The following is a 19,169-nucleotide window of genomic DNA, read 5'->3' on the forward strand; positions in this document are numbered from 1 at the left end:
CTGGGTCCGTTCTTATTGTGCATCCATGGGTAAAGAGAAACTCATAGGCCCATTCCCAAACCGCCCCCTACACCCTACCCCTACACCCTACCCCTACACCCTACCCCTCCGTTTGCGCGTTCACGCGGAGGGTCCGCCATATTAAGGGCTGGTCCAAAGCAATCAGGGCGGAGGCGTAGTGGGTTATAAAAGCCTCCGACAGCGAGTTTGCATGGATGCAGGCTTGATAATCTCACTCCACAGGTGTGCAACCGTTTTTCGGGCATGGAGGAAACAACGTCATACAAATGTGAGTTCCATGTGGTTATTTTTTTAAAGGATAAATAATACGTTGCTTTAACTAAAACATGTATTTATAAATCTACACGTGTTAATTTGATTTGCCAAGATTACATTAGATTTTAATTTTGAAGATGTACAAATCTAAATCGGAATCAAACTAACAACACATGTGTCAATTCATGTATCCATTCACTTACGAAATCGGTTTAAACTTAAGTGTGATTTGTAATTTCAGGGACTGTGGTAAAAACCAAGGCACTTATTGCTTTAAGAATGTAAAAGGATGACCTGTTCTGCAAAAAACGCAATGCTGCAAAAGAAGCATGGGAGTGAGTTATATACTCAATTCATATTTTGTGCAATGAAAGTAATGAATGTGCACTGTGGGTCATTGCCTTAACACCAATATATATTGTTTAAATATTCTATGATAACAGGTCAATCATTAAGGAACTGGACCTTGGGCAACATGTGTCTCACAAACAGGCCTCCAAGAAATGAGAGAACCTAAAAAAGAAATACAAGGTAAATGGTGTATTGTTATTGTAAAACATGTTTGTTTTTGAAAAAGCTGAACAAATATTTCTAACATGCATTTGTTTGCAATAGGAACTTAAAAGGCCAAGGACTGGAACAGGGACTGATCAGGGGAAGAAACCCCTGCAACATGGCCCTTCTTCATGGCCATGGATGAGGCCATAGGTGCAAGGCCTTCAATTAGTCCTTCTGTCCTTGTTGCCTCAGCCTTGGCAAACCCCACAATCCTCTTTGATCCGGAGGCTGCTTCCTGCTCCTCTTCCTCCCCCCCCCAAATGTGGCTGATGATCCAGACCCCTCACCACCCTCATCACTGTCTGAGGCTGGAACCACCCAGCAGCCCCCCCCAAAAAAAAGAAAAGGTGCTATGGGAGTGCTGGAGTGCCTAGAACGCGAGGCAGAAAAAGAGGACGAACGCCACAGAGAAATAATGCAGCACTCAGATACATTTCTAACCCTGTTCGAAAAAATGGTCGACAAAATGTGATTTATTTCTCCCCCCCCACCATTGGCCATTTCTATGTTGATTATTGAGGTTACTTTAAAGACTTGTTTTTGTTCGCTTGTATTATTTATTTGGAAGACAATAAACCTAATTTAACGTACTGTCCTTCATGTCTTCAATATTGTATGGGATATAGTAAATACAGGTAGACGGGTGATGAAGGTGACATTGCGTTTGCTTGATTGTTAGATGGCTACATTGTTCTGTGTGGGTTTCATAATGTAGAAGGAAAAGTTGTGCACAAAGTAATGGTGTGCACGGAACTAAAGTGTTTTTTCCAAAGTCTGAAGATTAACCCTGAACATCAGCATTTTAAATAAAGATATGTCTGTGCGCTTCATAGGTATAAGGCATTAAAATATACATGCCATTTACGGTCTTAATTGCTCATGTCAAACCATTTGCAGAGTTTCACTCAAAAACAAAAGTGATTGTATTAGAAGACCTGTGTTCATTTTCTGAACCTTTGCTCTGTGCTCGTGATTGAATGATCCAAGAGGTAAGGACATTTGTCTCCAATTTGGGATTATGCAGAAAGACAATTCAGGAAAACCAAGTTTGAAATCAACGGTGCACAGGTTTATTTTATTTCACCTCTTTTCTCTAAAGTGAGAAGTGGAGCTCACTAAAACAAACAAAATTAAATCAGGTATGTGTGCACATCATTTCAAAAACACAAGTTAACAGACAACCACGTTTTGCCAAAAAAAAACACAAAAAAACAAAGTTCATTAGATGTAATCGTGCTCTCTCAGGTGTGGTGCCATTTGGACAGGAGCAGAGAGTTGTGCAGCAATCCTGTTCCTTAGGTGGTGTCCAGGACTTTCCTGTCCACATGCTGCGGCAGAGGGAGGACTCTGGTCCCCATCTTCAGGGGGGAAGGCTTCAGCATCCTCAAGGACATCGTTCATGTCTATGCACAGATTGGGCAGAAATGCACAACATGCAATGATGTCAGGGGAAAAGCTTGGACTGACCTCCAGCGCTTTGAAAAGGGTGGCCCTCCAGCGAGCCTTCATCCTTCCAAATGCTCTTTCCACCACAGACCGAGCCCTGGCATGATGCCTGTTGAATCTGGCCTGCACCTGGCCGCGAGGGACCTTGTAGGGTGTGAGTAATCCCACTGGTTTTTCCAGGCAGGGATAACCACCGTCCCCAAGGAGGAACCAACCAGCTGGGGGAAGTGCCTGGCAGAAGATGGGGCTGTTTCGCAGTACTGTGGCATCATGAACGGAGCCTGGATAGCCGATGAAGACATCCAGGAATCTCCCAGTTGAGTCACAGATGGCCTGCATCTGGATGGAAGGAAACCGCTTGTAATTGATGTACTCCTTGTGGTACTCGTTTCCTGGAGGTTTGATGCGAATATGGCATCCATCAATCGCACCAGCAGCACGGTGAAATGCAGGACTCTTTGCAAGCTGACAGAAGCCATCTGCAATCTCTGGCAGCTCATCTGCGGTTGGCAGGGAAATGAGGGTCTTCAGGTTGGCCTTTATCTTCCCGGTGACGTGTTTGATGATCCTGTGGACCGTCGATTTGGGAATCCCGAATGCTGAACCCACCACAGAGGAGAACAAGCACCTCGATGTCTTGTCCCCATCCGTGGTCCTTTGGGGAGGAAAGCATCTGCACCAAATACACCACACTAGATCGCTTAACTCTAAACTCCTTCTTTAGACAGGCTTCAGGGTTGGCATACACGGTGAGAATTGGGGCAGTAGCATTGAGCTGCATGTAAAGACCTTTGCCCCCCTGTAAAAGACAAACACAGGACACAGTATTGTACACACACACACACACACACACACACACACACACACACACACACACACACACACACACACACACACACACACACCACACACAGCTCTGTAAACAATTCTGAGAGCAAGTCAAATTAACCTTTCCTTTTTTATTCTATAAACTACTGACAACATTTCTCTGTGTTGGAATTCTACAGACACTATACACATATAGCTTATAAAGAAAGACTAAATGAATGTATATCACAATATATCTAAATATCTATTTGTATTACACATACAAAGTTCATAGGCTACTATATAAGAAATAAAGTGAAGATAATTGTTGTATTGGCAATATTGAAATGTTTACCTGCCACTGGCACATCGCTAAAATGCGCCTCAACCTTCTGCGCCTTCTGTTGGATCTTGCCATTGCACCCGCTAACAGGCGACGGATAGCAACGCAGGTCAATGCAGCCGACAGATGTGGGTTGGACACCATGACGTCCGTTTCCTGCGGAGAGAGGGGAGGCCGTCCCAAAACTTGCCGCTGTATTTATACCCTTAACCCTTGACTGCCTAAATTAAGGGAGTAAACACACAGAAGAGGCTTCTCAATACTCAAATTTCCCCTCCTCGACTCCCCTCCTCGACTCCCCTCCTCGATACTTAGACCCGCCCACAGGAGATGCGAGCGGAGGACCGAGGAGGGGAACCGAGGAGAGAGGAGGGGAAGCAGCAGACGTTTAAAGAAATGAGAACTCCTCTCCTCTGAGCGGTCATATTAAAGCGACGTCCGTTCATTATTACGTGACAACAGCTGCATCAGCTGTCGAGTGTTTCGTCATATTTTATAATCTCTGTTAGATCAGCTGAACATTGTTCCCCCACATATTTACTTTGAGTTCATTGAGAGTGCGGTATAATGAGACAATACCAGGCTACAGATGCACACACAGACACACATATATTTATATAAATATAAGCAATTTAAAGTATGAGAGCACTCTCATAATAACGTAACACAATCAGAGACCCCCCCCCTCTCTCTAGTCGCTGAAATGGGGAATTGAAATTACGGGCCAAAAGTTGTATTTGCAAGTATTAAAAGTAAGGACATCAAACCAACTGAGACCCGTCTGTCCGCCGCATCTGCGCACTGTACAACACACACCTACACACTGTACCCACACGCACCTACACACTGTACCACACGCACCGACACTATAGGCCTACCACACACATGCTTGGAACAATCTTCAGCAAGAATTGAAACTGAGCAATCTCATTCCTCTGCATGTTTTTAAAGCTAGGCTAAATGAAATGCTTGCTGATACAATGGGCACTTGTAAATGTCTATAACTATGTATCCTGTAAATATAATGTATAATGTCCTTATTGTTTCATGTTTCATGTGGGACCTATATGCTGCAGGTCTCCCTTGAAAAAGAGATCTATGATCTCAATGGGACCAATCTGGTTAAATAAAGGTTTGAAATGAAATGAAAACACCTACAGCTCCTAAAGCATAATCAGGCAACAGCCGTTGTGTATTTTATTGTGAAGCACTAAATGTTCTTAGAAAAATATGGACTCTTTGTAGATATCTACTAAACTAAAGCAAAGAGAGTAGGTCTGTTATACTGAGTGATATATATTTTACACACTGCTCTGCTTTCTGCACGGGCCTCACAGCTGTTCTCTCTGTAAACATCGCGTTGCAATGAGAGCAGTTTCTAAAATAATATCCAGGGGATGCATGCAGAGCTGTCATTGGCTGAGATAAGTCCGGCCGTGCGTCACGCCGCCACCGTTCCCGGAAATGCATCCGCGGAGGACCCGTGGAGGAACCATCAGTGTATCCTCGGTTATAGCTCCTCCAGAGAGCCTCCTCGACGCTCGATCCTCGGTCCTCGGTGTGCATTTAGAGAAATGAGACGTCCTTCAAAATGGCACGCTGAAATTCATTTCCGGGTCACTACCGGAGGACCGAGGAGTCGAGGAGTTGAGGAGAGGAAATTTGAGTATTGAGAAGCCTCTAGAGACTGAGCGGAAGGAGGAACCTATTGCGGTGAGCACGTTGCAACTTCCGGTTGTTGTTGTCATCTCCGGGTATCCCGTGTGCCTGTTCTGTTGCTGATAGCTTATTAACTTAAACTTAATCGATCGTTTTAAAACTCTTGATCACGGCAACTGCCTGACGTTGTAATCACACGTTACTACAGCTTAAGCACTCACAACTCTCCTTCTCTTAGCGACTGTAACTCCACAGTTGCCTACACTCTTTTCGGGTTTGCTAACGGTAGCTACTTTAGCTTGATAGCTAGCCATGGCTCTTTCCCCACCTTCTGGTGCTATTTCCTGCTCTTCCTGTCTCATGTTTGGTTACTTCCCGGCCTCCCTTACTGGTAAGGATACATGTGTTAAATGTAGTATAGTTGTTAGGTTGGAGGCGGGAATCATAGCCATAGAAGCCCGGCTCCGCATCTTAGAAAGTAACTCAGCTAAAGTAAAGCCCATGTTAGCATGTGCGGACCGGCAAAATGTAGCTCCTCTTAGCCGTCCCCCGGCAACTCCCGAGCAGCAGGGAGGCTGGGTGACTGTTCAGAAGGGGCATAACGCGAAACCCGCAGGTCCCCACCAACCCGTTCACGTATCTAACAGATATTCCCCACTCAGCGAGACACCCGCTGAGAAGCCAACTCTGGTTATTGGTAGCTCTATTATGAGACACGTGAATTTAGAGACCGAAGCCTCCACAGTCACATGCATTCCGGGGGCCAGAGCGGGCGACGTTGAGGCGCATCTTAAACTGCTGGCTAAAGATAAACGTAAATACAGTAGGATTGTTATTCACGTCGGTGGTAATGATGTTCGTTTACGCCAATCAGAATGCACAAAACTTAATGTGGAGTCGGTGTGTAGTTATGCTAAAACAATGTCGGACACCGTAATCTTCTCTGGTCCCCTCCCCAATCTGATCAATGATGACATGTATAGCCGCATGTCATCATTTCAGCGCTGGTTGTCTTGGTGGTGCCCAGCAAACAATGTGGGCTTCGTAAATAATTGGACAGCCTTCTGGGGAAAACCTGGTCTGATTAAGAGAGACGGCATTCACCCTACTTTGAAAGGTGCAGATCTCATTTCGGCAAACATTTCAGGGCTTTGTGGACGTAATCCATGACAAACTGGAGTTGAGACCAGGAGGCAGAGTCGCAGTCTTACACGCTTCTCTGCGCTCTCTCCTAGGCAGTCACCCATAGGAATCCCGAACCCAATAAAATACCCAATATTAGCGGTGTGTGTGTCTGCCCAAGGACAATTTAAGGTAAAACCTAATAGAGGTGTCATACATAATAACCTAATAAAAGTAAATGTAACAACTACTACAGTGCAACAAAACAGGAAGATTAAATGTGGTCTCTTAAACATAAGATCTCTAGCATCTAAAGCAATATTGGTAAATGATTTAATATCAGATTATAATATTGATATATGCTGTCTCACTGAAACTTGGTTGAGACATGAAGAATATGTCAGCATAAATGAGGCCACTCCACCCAGCCATGTCAACACTCATATTGCTCGAGGCACGGGCCGAGGAGGTGGAGTTGCAGCAATCTTTGACTCAAGTTTACTTATCAATACTAAACCAAAATGTAATTATACCTCTTTTGAAAGCCTCGTTTTTAGTCTTACGCATCCGACCTGGAAAACTTTGCAGCCAATCTTATTTGTTACAGTGTATCGTGCACCAGGTCCTTATTCAGAATTCTTATCAGAATTCTCTGAGTTTTTATCAACTTTGGTTCTTAAAACAGACAAAGTAATTATCGTAGGTGACTTTAATATTCATGTTGACGATGATAAAAATAGCCTTACTGTTGCATTTAACTCTATATTAGATTCTGTTGGTTTCTGTCAGAGTGTAAATAAACCAACCCACTGTTATAATCACACTCTCGACCTTGTTCTGACTTATGGTATTGAAATTGAGCAACTATTAGTCGAACCGCATAATCCTGCTTTATCCGACCATTTCTTAGTAACTTTTGAAGTACTGTTACTAGACTACAAAGCATTAGTCAAAAGCTCTTGCAGCAGAAACCTATCTGTTAGTGCTATAGCCACATTTAAGGAAGAGATTCAACCAATACTTAACTCGATAGCATGTCTGCATGTAGGGGAGGAAACTTATACAAAATGTACACCACCCCAAATTGATCATGTTGTTGATAGTGCTATAGATGCGCTGCGAATAAAATTAGACTCTGTTGCTCCTTTGAAAAAGAAGAAAATAAAACAACATAGATTAGCTCCATGGCATAATGCCGAAACCCGCAAAATAAAGCAAAAGTCTAGACAACTTGAAAGGATATGGCGTTCCACTAAACTTGAAGAATCTCGTTTAATTTGGCTATTACTCTCAATGAATATAAGAAAGCACTGCGTAAAGCGAGAGCAGCCTACTACTCTTCATTAATAGATGAGAATAAGAATAATGCAAGATTTCTTTTCAGCACTGTAGCCAGGCTGACAGAGAGCCACAGCTCGATTGAGCCTTCTATTCCCATAGCACTCAGTAGTAATGATTTTATGTGCTTTTTTAACGATAAAATTGTTACTCTTAGAAACAAAATTAATGACCTCTTGCCTTCGACCTGTATAGTGTTATCAACAGCTCCCGGAATCGTAAGTTCTAATATTACACTAGATAGTAAACTAGAATGCTTTTCAGCCATTAACCTTGAACAATTACATTCAATGATTCTCTCTTCTAAACCATCCACGTGCATGTTAGACCCAATTCCAACTAAGCTGTTGAAGGAAGTTTTTCCATTAATTAGCACTTCTTTATTAAATATTATGAATATGTCTTTATTATCAGGCTATGTTCCACAATCATTCAAAGTAGCAGTGATACAACCGCTTCTTAAAAAGCACAACCTCGATCCAGAGGTTTTAGCCAACTATAGACCTATTTCTAATCTTCCGTTCCTCTCAAAAATTCTTGAGAAAGCGGTCGCAAAACAGTTGTGTGATTACTTAAAAAACAATGATTTATTTGAAGATTTTCAGTCTGGCTTTAGAACACATCATAGCACAGAGACAGCTCTGGTTAAAGTCACAAATGATATTCTAATAGCCTCAGACAAGGGACTTGTTTTGCTCGATCTTAGTGCTGCATTTGATACTATCGACCATGATATCCTATTGCAAAGACTAGAGCACTTAGTTGGCATACAGGGAACTGCTTTAGGCTGGTTTAGGTCCTATCTATCTGAACGCTCTCAGTTTGTACGTGTTAACGATGAATCTTCCACGCAAACCAAAGTTAGCCATGGAGTGCCACAGGGCTCAGTGCTCGGACCTATTTTGTTCACATTATATATGCTTCCGTTAGGCAATATTATAAGGAATCATTCTGTAAACTTTCATTGTTATGCGGATGATACTCAACTATATTTATCAACCAAGCCTGATGAAATTAATCATCTAAATAAAATTCAAGACTGCCTTAAGGACTTAAAAACGTGGATGACCTTAAACTTTTTGATGTTAAACACGACCAAAACTGAAGTTATTGTACTTGGCTCGAAGAATCTACGAAACAAATTATCTAAAGACATACTAACTATGGATGGCATTAATTTGGCCTCCAGTGAGACTGTAAGGAATCTTGGTGTTATATTTGATCAGGATTTATCCTTTAACGCCCACATAAAATCAATTTCAAGGACCGCCTACTTCCATCTACGTAACATTGCAAAAATCAGGCATATCTTGCCTCAAAACGATGCAGAGAAACTAGTCCATGCATTTGTTACTTCTAGGCTGGATTATTGTAACTCTCTATTATCAGGGAGTACTAAGAAGTCAATCAAGTCGCTTCAGCTGATTCAAAATGCTGCGGCTCGTGTACTAACCAGAGTTAGGAAAAGGGACCACATTACTCCTGTTCTGGCTGCCTTACACTGGCTCCCTATAGAACACAGGATAGAATTTAAAATTCTTCTTCTCGCCTACAAAGCCCTTAATGGGCAGGCGCCATCTTACCTTAAAGAACTCATTATACCCTACTGTCCTACTAGGGCATTGCGTTCCAAGAATGCAGGGTTGTTGGTGTTCCTAGAATCTTTAAAAGTACAATGGGAGCCAGAGCCTTTTCTTATCAAGCTCCACATTTGTGGAATCAGCTTCCAGTTTGTGTTCGGGCGGCAGACACCCTATCCGTTTTTAAGAGTGCGCTTAAGACCTTCCTTTTTGATAAAGCTTATAGTTAGGGCTGATTAGATTCAGCCCCTAGTTTTGCTGATATAGGCTTAGTTTGTCGGGGGACATCTTACTTCTTCCTTCTCTCTGTCTATACCCGTGTACACTCATGTTCCGATTAACCCAGCTTCCCCAAATGTCTTTCTTTTTGGTGTCTATATACGCTGGGATCCGGAGTCATGGATGATCCTGCGGTCCTGGATCGCGAGCGCTGGATCTTGAGTCGTGGCTGTGGTCCTGGATCATAGGTCCTGGATGGATATCCTCGTGGATTCATCTTCCTATTATACACACATGCATTTCCAAACATTTGGACTACCTATGTTGCAAATGTATTATCTTTTCAATTTACACACGGCATCTATTGCACGTCTGTCCGTCCTGGGAGAGGGATCCCTCCTCTGTTGCTCTCCCTGAGGTTTCTCCCATTTTTCCCTTTAAACTGGGTTTTCTTTGGAAGTTTTTCCTTGTACGATGTGAGGGTCTAAGGACAGAGGGTGTCGTATTGTCATACTGATATTCTGTACACACTGTGAAGACCACTGAGACAAATGTAACATTTGTGATATTGGGCTATATAAATAAACATTGATTGATTGATTGATTGATTGAACCCTTAATGGAGGGAACTTCATTCAGCTGTGAGTGTGCCTACAGACGGAGTTCACTCCGTCACGGAGGGGGAGGGTCGAGGGAGTGGTTTGGGATTGGGCCTATAGTGCTGAACACGTAACATGAACGTGCCGGGCAGCGCGGTCCCGTGGGTTAGATGCGCGTTCATAATGCCGAGGAAAATAACTCAGAATAACGTTATTAGCACATTTTTACAACTTGAGGAACGAATGTTTTTAATAAGGGCTATACAAACGTTCATACTGGGTAGTTTATTTAGTTTAAAAAACATTATCCAGCGAGTTGCAGACCACTCTTTCCCCATGTAAGTCAATGGGAAAAAGTGTTTCTGGGCCCAGCAACCTAAAGGAAGTGTAGTACCGCCATTTGACCAGCACGAATATTCTCATCAGACTCCGGCGCACTTCCTAGAGGCTTGGTCTTTCCTCGGCCGCTCGCTGAAGAGGGGCCCTTTCTCATTTCTCGAACTCGACTCCTATCCTCGATACTTAGTCCCGCCCACAGGAGATGCGAGCGGAGGAGCCGAGGAGGGGAACCGAGGAGAGAGGAGGGGAAGCAGCAGGCGGTTAGAGAAATGAGAACTCCTCTCCTCTGAGCGGTCATTTTAAAGAGACGAAGGCACAGCAGCCTCTGTCTGATGGACAGATGTGTTCATGGTGACTTATATATTTACTTTGATTCATTCACAGTGCGGTATAATGAGACAATAACAGGCTACAGATGCGGACACGCACACACACATATATATGTGTATATATTTATATAAATAAATACAATTTCAGAATCAAACAGAGCACTCTCATAACTCGTAACACTATCAGAGACTGGATATATCCCCCCCCCTCTCCCCTTTGGTCGCTACAATGAGGAAAATAAATTACGGGCCAAAAGTTGTATTTACAAGTATTAAAAGTAAGCAGAGGACACCAAACCAACAGACCTGTCTGTCCGCTGCATCTACGCACACACTGTACCACACACACCTACACACTGTACCACACACACGCACGCACGCACGCACATACAGCTCCTAAAACAGGCTACAGCCGTTGTGTATTTTATTGTGAAGCACTGAATGGTTTTAGAAAAATATCGACTCTTTGTTTGTAGATATCTACTACTAAACTAAAGCAAATAAAGAGAGTAGGCCTGTTATACTGAGCGATATATATTATACACACTGCTCTGCTTTCTGCAAGGACCTCACAGCTGTTCTCTCTGTAAACATCGTGTCGCGATGAAAGCAGTTTCTAAAATAATATCCAGGGGATGCATGCAGAGCTGTCATTGGCTGAGATAAGTCCGGCCGTGCGTCACGACTCTTTGAAACATCTCTGTTCCCGGAAATGCATCCGCGAGCCGTGGAGGACCATGGAGGACCCATCAGTGTATCCTCGGTTAGAGCTCCTCCAGAGAGCCTCCTCGATGCTCGATGCTCGGTCCTCGACGTGCATTTAGAGAAATGGGATGTCCTTCAACATGGCGCGCTAAAATTCATTTCCGGGTCACTACCGGAGGACAGAGGAGTCGAGAGAGGCTTCTCAATACTCAAATTTCCCCTCCTCGACTCCTCGGTCCTCCGGTAGTGACCCGGAAATGAATTTCAGCGCGCCATTTTGAAGGACGTCTCATTTCTCTAAATGCACACCGAGGATCGAGCGTCGAGGAGGCTCTCTGGAGGAGCTATAACCGAGGATACACTGATGGTTCCTCCACGGCTCCTCCGCGGATGCATTTCCGGGAACGGTGGAGGCGTGACGCACGGCCGGACTTATCTCAGCCAATGACAGCTCTGCATGCATCCCCTGGATATTATTTTAGAAACTGCTCTCATCGCAACGCGATGTTTACAGTGAGAACAGCTGTGAGGCCCTGCAGAAAGCAGAGCAGTGTGTAAAATAAATATCACTCAGTATAACAGACCTACTCTCTTTATTTGCTTTAGTTTAGTAGATATATACAAACAAAGAGTCGATATTTTTCTAAAACCATTTAGTGCTTCACATAATAAAATACACAACGGCTGTAGCCTGATTATGCTTTAGGAGCTGTAGGTGTGTGTGTGTGTGTGTGTGTGTGTGTGTGTGTGTGTGTGTGTGTGTGTGTGTGTGTGTGTGTGTGTGTGTGTGTGTGTGTGTGTGTGTGTGTGTGTGTGTGTGTGTGTGTGTGTGTGTGTGTGTGTGTGTGTGTGTGTGTGTGTGTGTGTGTGTGTGTGTGTGTGTGTGTGTGTGTGTGTGTGTGTGGTACAGTGTGTAGGTGTGTCCTGTACAGTGTGTAGGTGTGTGTGTGGTACAGTGTGTGCGCAGATGCGGCGGACAGACAGGTCTTAGTTGGTTTGGTGTCCTCTGCTTACTTTTAATACTTGCAAATACAACTTTTGGCCCGTAATTTCAATTCCCCATTTCAGCGACCAGAGAGAGGGGGGGGATATATCCAGTCTCTGATTGTGTTACGTTATTATGAGAGTGCTCTCATACTTTAAATTGCATATATTTATATAAATATATTTGTGTGTGTGTGTCCGCATCTGTAGCCTGTTATTGTCTCATTATACCGCACTCTCAATTAATTCAAGGTAAATATGTGGGGGAACAATGTTCAGCTGATCTAACAGAGATTATAAAATATGACAAAACACTCGACAGCTGATGCAGCTGTTGCCACGTAATAATGAACGGACGTCGCTTTAATATGACCGCTCAGAGGAGAGGAGTTCTCATTTCTTTAAACGTCTGCTGCTTCCCCTCCTCTCTCCTCGGTTCCCCTCCTCGGTCCTCCGCTCGCATCTCCTGTGGGCGGGACTAAGTCTCGAGGAGGGGAGTCGAGGAGGGGAGTCGAGGAGGGGACATTTGAGTATTGAGAAGCCTCTGAGGAGGGAGATTTGATTAAATGAGAAAGGGCCAGGGTGTAGGATCATGGCGGGCGGAGGGCGTCATAGATATATATAAACACTAGATGGCTCATGGGAGATTTCCCAGCGTAGCTGACCGGCCGCCATCTTGCTACAGTCAACAGTTACTCTGATTCGCGTTATGGTAGCTGTTAGGTGAGTGATCTGCACAAAAATACTCTTAACTCACTGAAATCTTGACTGATTTACAAACGGTTTGGTTTATTATAAACATGATTAGCATGGCTGTGATACAGGATGCTTGGACATGTTGAAATTGCAGCTTTTCTTTGTGTATGTGGTTGTATTTATTAGCTGGCTAATAACAAGAGGCTGTCAGTGAGACCTAGTATTACAAAGTTGACCCAGCAACTTTCCACCAGTGGGAGAGGCAGAACTGCTCTTTCTTTCAACACAACTTAAGTTACACATGATTTCTTCCACGTGATTTGGCTTGTTAAAAACATCTTGCATTATGATACAGGAATGTGCTGGCTTTGTGTTTACAGAAGTACCTGACTATGCCGGACTTTTGTGCAGCCTACGGATGCTCCAATCACCGCAGTCTGGAAACAAGAACCCGTGGGATCACCTTTCACGTGTAAGATATGACAATATTATGACTAAAATCAGGATAATCGTTAATTACTTAGTGGATGTATGTACATTACAAGTCCTGCTACACAGGATCAGTGGGGCTATGTGAGATAATAGTATTGCAAGATTGTTGTTGACCCAGCCTCTTTAGAATATGTTGTTACCATTTCTTTACACAATTATTTAATGTTTCTATTGGACACATTTTTTATTACTCTTAGTGTGGTTGTCTTATTCTTAAAGTAGGCTATACATACATGCATACATACCAAAAATATGATAATTTCGGTGTGTGTTTTTGTCCTACCCTTAATGTTAAAGGAAAGAAGGGAGGAACATGTTGACAATAATTTATATATCTGGCTACCTTTCTCATGTTTTTAAGGTTTCCCAAAACCAAAGAGAGGAGGAGGCAGTGGGAACTCGGCCTAAGAAGGGACGGTTTTGTTTCCTGCTGTGACAGGACACTGCTCTGCAGTGAGCACTTCAGGAGTGAGGAATTTGACCGGACAGGAGACGCAGCACTATGTTCCCCACATATGTTTATGTTTGCTCAGTCTAATAAACCCATAACATGGTTGTGAAAGAATACCAAAGATGAGGCTGGACGATGATTGATTGTTGGTGCATATATTGGATAGGGGCAATATAGGGAACAATTTAAACAGTGGATTTTGTGATATATCAGCCGGGGTGAAACAAGACAAACCACAAATGAACTACAGAAGGACACAAAAGGACACATGGTACAGTTTATATTATTCTTGGTCTTTTTTCAATTACATTTGAAAGGTTCTGGATTTGTTTACAAAACTAGGATGATATGAAGATCTCAAAAAATAATTGTGATAAATTAGACAGAACTGGCCTGTCTGTGAGCACATTTTATGTTGGTTTGGTTCTTCTGATAAAGGTGTGAATATCTAAATAATATACCAACATATGCTATTGTCATTAGTTGTGTCCCTGTTCTTAAAGCTAAGGCATTGCTAAATTAACAACTCTTGGCTTACAGAGTGGTAACATGAGACCGATTTTTATATATAAAATATAAATGTATTTTAATTTTATAATTTATTTTAAATATTAACAATATAATAAAATAAATGGAAATATATACACCGGCAAATATTTTAAATATAAATACCTTGTGTGTGTGTGTGTATAGCTATTGCTTTATCTGATTAATGTTATTTTCATATGAAAGTCCATGATTATAAGTATGCAGTATCATAACTACATCTTTGATGTTTATAAAAAACCAAACCGTTTGAAAATTGGTTGAAAATTGAGCATGCTATGGTTATTTAAATAGTAAACCATAATGTTATGAATGAGAGAACTCCCTGTAGCAAGATGGCGGCCAAGTGGCAACGTCGGTCTCCATTGGCCAGCAGCGCGGGTGAGTCATCTAGTGTTTATATATCTATGGAGGGCGTAGCCCCATTATATACTGTGGGCCTGCGCGCGCATTCAGGTAGGCTTGCCCCCAGGGCCGCCTTAATGCACGGGCTGACCTGGGCTGAAGCCCAGGGGCCTACGGAGATCAGGGGCCTATCATGAGCCAATAAAAAAGTAAAAAAAAAAAAGTTTTTTATTTCGGATGTTTTTAAAAAACATTTAAATAAACAAAGTCTTGGCTTTCAGAATATGAAACTTTTATTTCCAAAAATAACAAACTTATCTTTTAGAATTAAGGTAGAAGTAAGATGTGACATTTCTACTTCGTTTATTTGTCAGTTTTGTGGTTGGTTACCAGAAGCTCCAGTTTTAAGCCACATTTTTGCGATAGTTATCAGAGATACAAGCTTAGCATACGATAGCTTTAAGCTCACAGCCATCATGAGATTTAATTGGTCAGTTTATAATTCAATGTAATTTTTATCTTAAAAGTATTGTTATTATAGCCTACCAATTTAATATAATTACAAAACATTAAACATATTATTAATAAAATATTATTTTGTATTTTTATTTGAACCTGCTAAATAATTAGATCTAGAATAAAACAACTGAAAGGCACATTTATAAGATCAGTAGTACCAGTAGTAGTAGATCAGAATTATAGTAGGTTGCATGTGTTGGCTAATAAAATGCTTAAATACTAAAATTGAGGTAATGTGGAAACAGGCCGCTGTGGAGGAAATGCAGGATGTAGACACAGCTCCTGAATACTGTTGTCTTCCCCAGAAAATGTGACAACTTATCTTATGAGAACTTATGTGATCCTTTGAGATACAAAGGATATATGTACAGACATTAAAAATGAAGATACTAATGGGAAAGAAGATCACAGTATTGATGAGAAAGCCCTTTTATGAACACCTTTGAGTCAGAAACCATTAGTAGTCAGTTTTCTTACTGAGTCTTTTGATACAGCAGATCTGAGACTTTACAAACTAGCCAACATATAATAAATGTTTCCACTGAGCAGCCGTGAGATGGCTTAGAATCAGCCCAATTATCTGGATCACAATGCATTGGGAATAAAAATACTTGTAACCATTTGGATATGTAAATGTAAACAAATTATTTTTGTTCACCAACATATCTGTATCCTGTTACCAGAGTGCCAATGTGGTAGATTGGTATTGTTATTGGCGATAGAGCTATGAACCTCAAAACAGATAATGAAATTCGTCATTAAATTAGTAAGCCAAGACTTTAATAAAACCTTTTATTGTGTTTTTCAAAGTCTGGTTGCCAGACAAAACTTACAAAAATGATCATTCAGTTTCTACCACACATGTATACAGTTCTGTGCAATTTACAAGGATAATCCTTTCACCTCTTCTCAACTCAAGCAGAAGACATCCGGATCAGAGTAACAGGGGATAACAACATAAATATCTGACCCGGTGGAGAGGTAAAGTAATTCAATTATATACAACAGTCACATAAGATACAATACATACATGAACCAAACAAAACCAACAGTTTGCCGCTTCAATCCTCAAACTCAGTCAGAAGTCCCATTGTTATGTAGAGAAGTATTTACAGATACTGTAAGAGTTCCACGCACATTACTTGAGTTCTTAACACAAAATGACGTTAAGGAAGTCATGAAGAAAAATGTTTCCATTCCTTCACTGTTCAGCTAGAGTTGGAATTGATGACATTTGTGCACTGAGGTTCACAGAAGGAGCCGAAGCGCCCGCAGATGTCTTTGGCTCGAACAGCGAAATGATACGTGGAGCCGGACTGGAACTGGGTCAGCGTACAGGCCATGGGCAGCGGGAGGGCCTTCACCTCCCCGATCTTCTTCCAGTGCTGCTGCGCTGCACCGCTGTTGGAGTTGTCTTGATGGAAGGCATAGAGGTGATAGCTGTCCACAGCCGCACAGGTCCGATCCGTTTCCGACACACACCAGGAGAGCACTATGCCGGTCTGGCTGGGCACCAGCTTCAGCTGAGGCTGCTGCGGAGGAGAGGAGCGCTCCGCCTCGGGGGGTAAGCGTGCCAGTGCGGGTGCAGCGGGGAGCGGGGGCAGCACCGCAATAGAGCCCCGTGTCGGCGTAGTAGTGGTTACAGCGCGGGATTTCAGAGGAGAGTCCTAAAAAAGACAAAACTAGTGTCATGAGTTGTTCCTTGAGCAAAATGGGCTAAATATGATAATGTCGGCTAAAAATGTAACAATACAATGGAGAGTGCAATATGGTTTCAGGCAACAGCTTATAATTGCACTAAACTACATTTATGTTTAATTCGACTGTACTATAGTTTAATTTGTACATATTACATGAGATACATACATTGACACAATCTGGCGGTTTCATTACTTTATATTCATGTAATAAATAACCAAAGTCAATCAAATTGTTATCTGCATGAGAAACATAAATGGTTTTAATAAATCATCCGTTTATAGCAGGGGTGCCCAACCAGTCGATCGCGATCGACCGGTCGATCTCGGGGAGATTCCCAGTCGATCGCGAGATGTGTCTAAAAATAGAACAACAATATTCAGTTGTATCGTTAATGTCCTATAACATAATCTTCCTGTGCCAGAATAATGCACTTGAACGCATCAAAGCTTTGTGATTGGCCGGCGTGACCCCATGTGTCGGGGTGTGGCTAGTGGGCACTATTTTGCTGACGTTGTCCGTGTCTACAGGAGTGACAGTCCGCGCACACACAAGACCTTAATGGCAGAAGCAAAAAAGCCCAAAATATATCATTTTCACTCCGAGTGGGAGGATGATTATTTTTGTATCTATTCCAATTCAAAGTCCATCTGTCTCATCTGCAATGCGAGCGTGGCTTTACCGAAGAAGGGTAATTTAGGAACGGCATTTCAAAACAGTGCACAAACGCTACGAGACGGAATTCCCTCCTAATTCTGCCCTACGCTCCAAAAGGGGAGGGGCCTGAAAGGACAGCTAAATGCACAGCAGTCCATTTTCACCAGGCCCAACAACAAGAGCAAGGCTGCTACCAAAGCATCTTATCGTGTCAGTCACGTTCTTGAGAAACACATGAAGTCTTTCAAAGACGGCAAAGTTGTGAAAGAAGCATTCATGGAGGCTGCCGACGCGCTTTTGAGGGACAGTAAAAATAACAGTAGCATTTCAACAGGTTTTTGATACAATAAAAACTCAAGTTAGATACCGTTATTAATGAGCTGTAAGTTTTAGTTTGTTTGAACTTATACATTATAATTATTGTACAAAATGGTATAAGAATGCAAACATTAAGATCTGTTCTGTTTAAATTGATTATAGTCTATTATCAATTCAGGTTAAGAAACTAGTGTTGCTTGCATCCTATTTTAAAGGCATTTATTTTTATACTCTACTAAAATGCAACAAAAAAAAGGGTTTGATTCTATTTTGTCTTTTTTATTGCACTTTGGCAGCAGATTCCTGTGTAGCTTCAGATCTGAGTCGTCTTATTAGTAAGCCTAATTTATACTTTTGTAGCAACACTGTTTTTATATAATGGCAAAGAAAGGGTTCAGAGTCTTTTCTTTTGTTCCTGTCTCACATGTAGCAGCACTGTTCAATGTTTCTTGAAAACATTACCCACTGTAGTGACGTGTGAATAAACTGTATCAACAACACTGTTGTGTAACTTCAGTTAAATACTTGTATGGTGTAGATTAGAAAGAGGTAAGATATTAATCGTACGAAGGTCAATTTTATACAAGTAAAAGTGTGTATTTACCTGGTAGTAGGCTGTCAGTAATTGCTACGCCTCTCTATTTGGACTAGTAGATCTCGGCAGACTGACAACTTTAAAAGTAGCTCTCGGTTCAAAAAAGGTTGGGCACCCCTGGTTTATAGGGATCAATCTGACCCAGATAGACGTGATCTGAGGTTTCAGCTGAGAAAAATCATTTTTCAACTACTTCACAGCTGGCAACAAAGCTTTTATACTGCAAGATCAAGTAGCCTTACTGGGCAGCCTTTAAGGATAGGATCCACAGATGTATCAATACGTTTTCATTTATATGCAATTAACAATATACAGAACAAAACATATAAGCTACAAAACTCATTTGTGCAAAATGTGTAATGTGCAGATCTAGATCCTCACCAGTGGGGGGCGATGGTGGACCGTCAGCTGAGGATTGCTCTGCGGGGACGATCTCGCACCTGCACCTGAGGACACAGAGTTTACAGATGTAAAACGCATAATATTTATGTGTGTAAATACATTTAATTATATTTCTTAAAAATCATAATGGTGCCCCATAGAGAGGA

General features: G+C 42.1%; 1 protein-coding gene, 2 long non-coding RNA genes and 1 pseudogene across 7 annotated transcripts in view; 2 read left to right on the plus strand and 2 right to left on the minus strand.

The window, feature by feature from the left end:
• Positions 1-444: 444 nt before the first annotated feature.
• LOC117445538 (uncharacterized) lies at positions 445-921 on the plus strand. Its single transcript, XR_004552026.2, has 3 exons — positions 445-611; positions 720-807; positions 892-921. It is a non-coding gene; the product is annotated as an uncharacterized lncRNA (long non-coding RNA).
• Positions 922-1,850: 929 nt separating this feature from the next.
• On the minus strand, positions 1,851-3,833 carry LOC117455042 (putative nuclease HARBI1; annotated as a pseudogene).
• Positions 3,834-12,676: 8,843 nt separating this feature from the next.
• On the plus strand, positions 12,677-14,456 carry LOC139434650 (uncharacterized). Its single transcript, XR_011643989.1, has 3 exons — positions 12,677-13,027; positions 13,381-13,472; positions 13,854-14,456. It is a non-coding gene; the product is annotated as an uncharacterized lncRNA (long non-coding RNA).
• A 1,675-nt stretch (positions 14,457-16,131) lies between these two features.
• Positions 16,132-19,169, minus strand: part of atf7ip (activating transcription factor 7 interacting protein) — a 34,465-nt gene continuing 31,427 nt past the window's right edge. For all 5 annotated transcript variants that reach the window (XM_034081969.1, XM_034081960.1, XM_034081951.1 and 2 more), the window contains 2 exons: positions 19,003-19,067; positions 16,132-17,020 (listed from right to left, as the gene is read on the minus strand). In XM_034081969.1, the coding sequence (XP_033937860.1) occupies positions 16,562-17,020; positions 19,003-19,067 (524 nt within the window). In that variant the 3' untranslated portion in view covers positions 16,132-16,561. The remainder of the gene's footprint in view (positions 17,021-19,002; positions 19,068-19,169) is intronic.

Source organism: Pseudochaenichthys georgianus, chromosome 1, assembly GCF_902827115.2.
Source record: "Pseudochaenichthys georgianus chromosome 1, fPseGeo1.2, whole genome shotgun sequence".
Classification (NCBI taxonomy): domain Eukaryota; kingdom Metazoa; phylum Chordata; class Actinopteri; order Perciformes; family Channichthyidae; genus Pseudochaenichthys; species Pseudochaenichthys georgianus.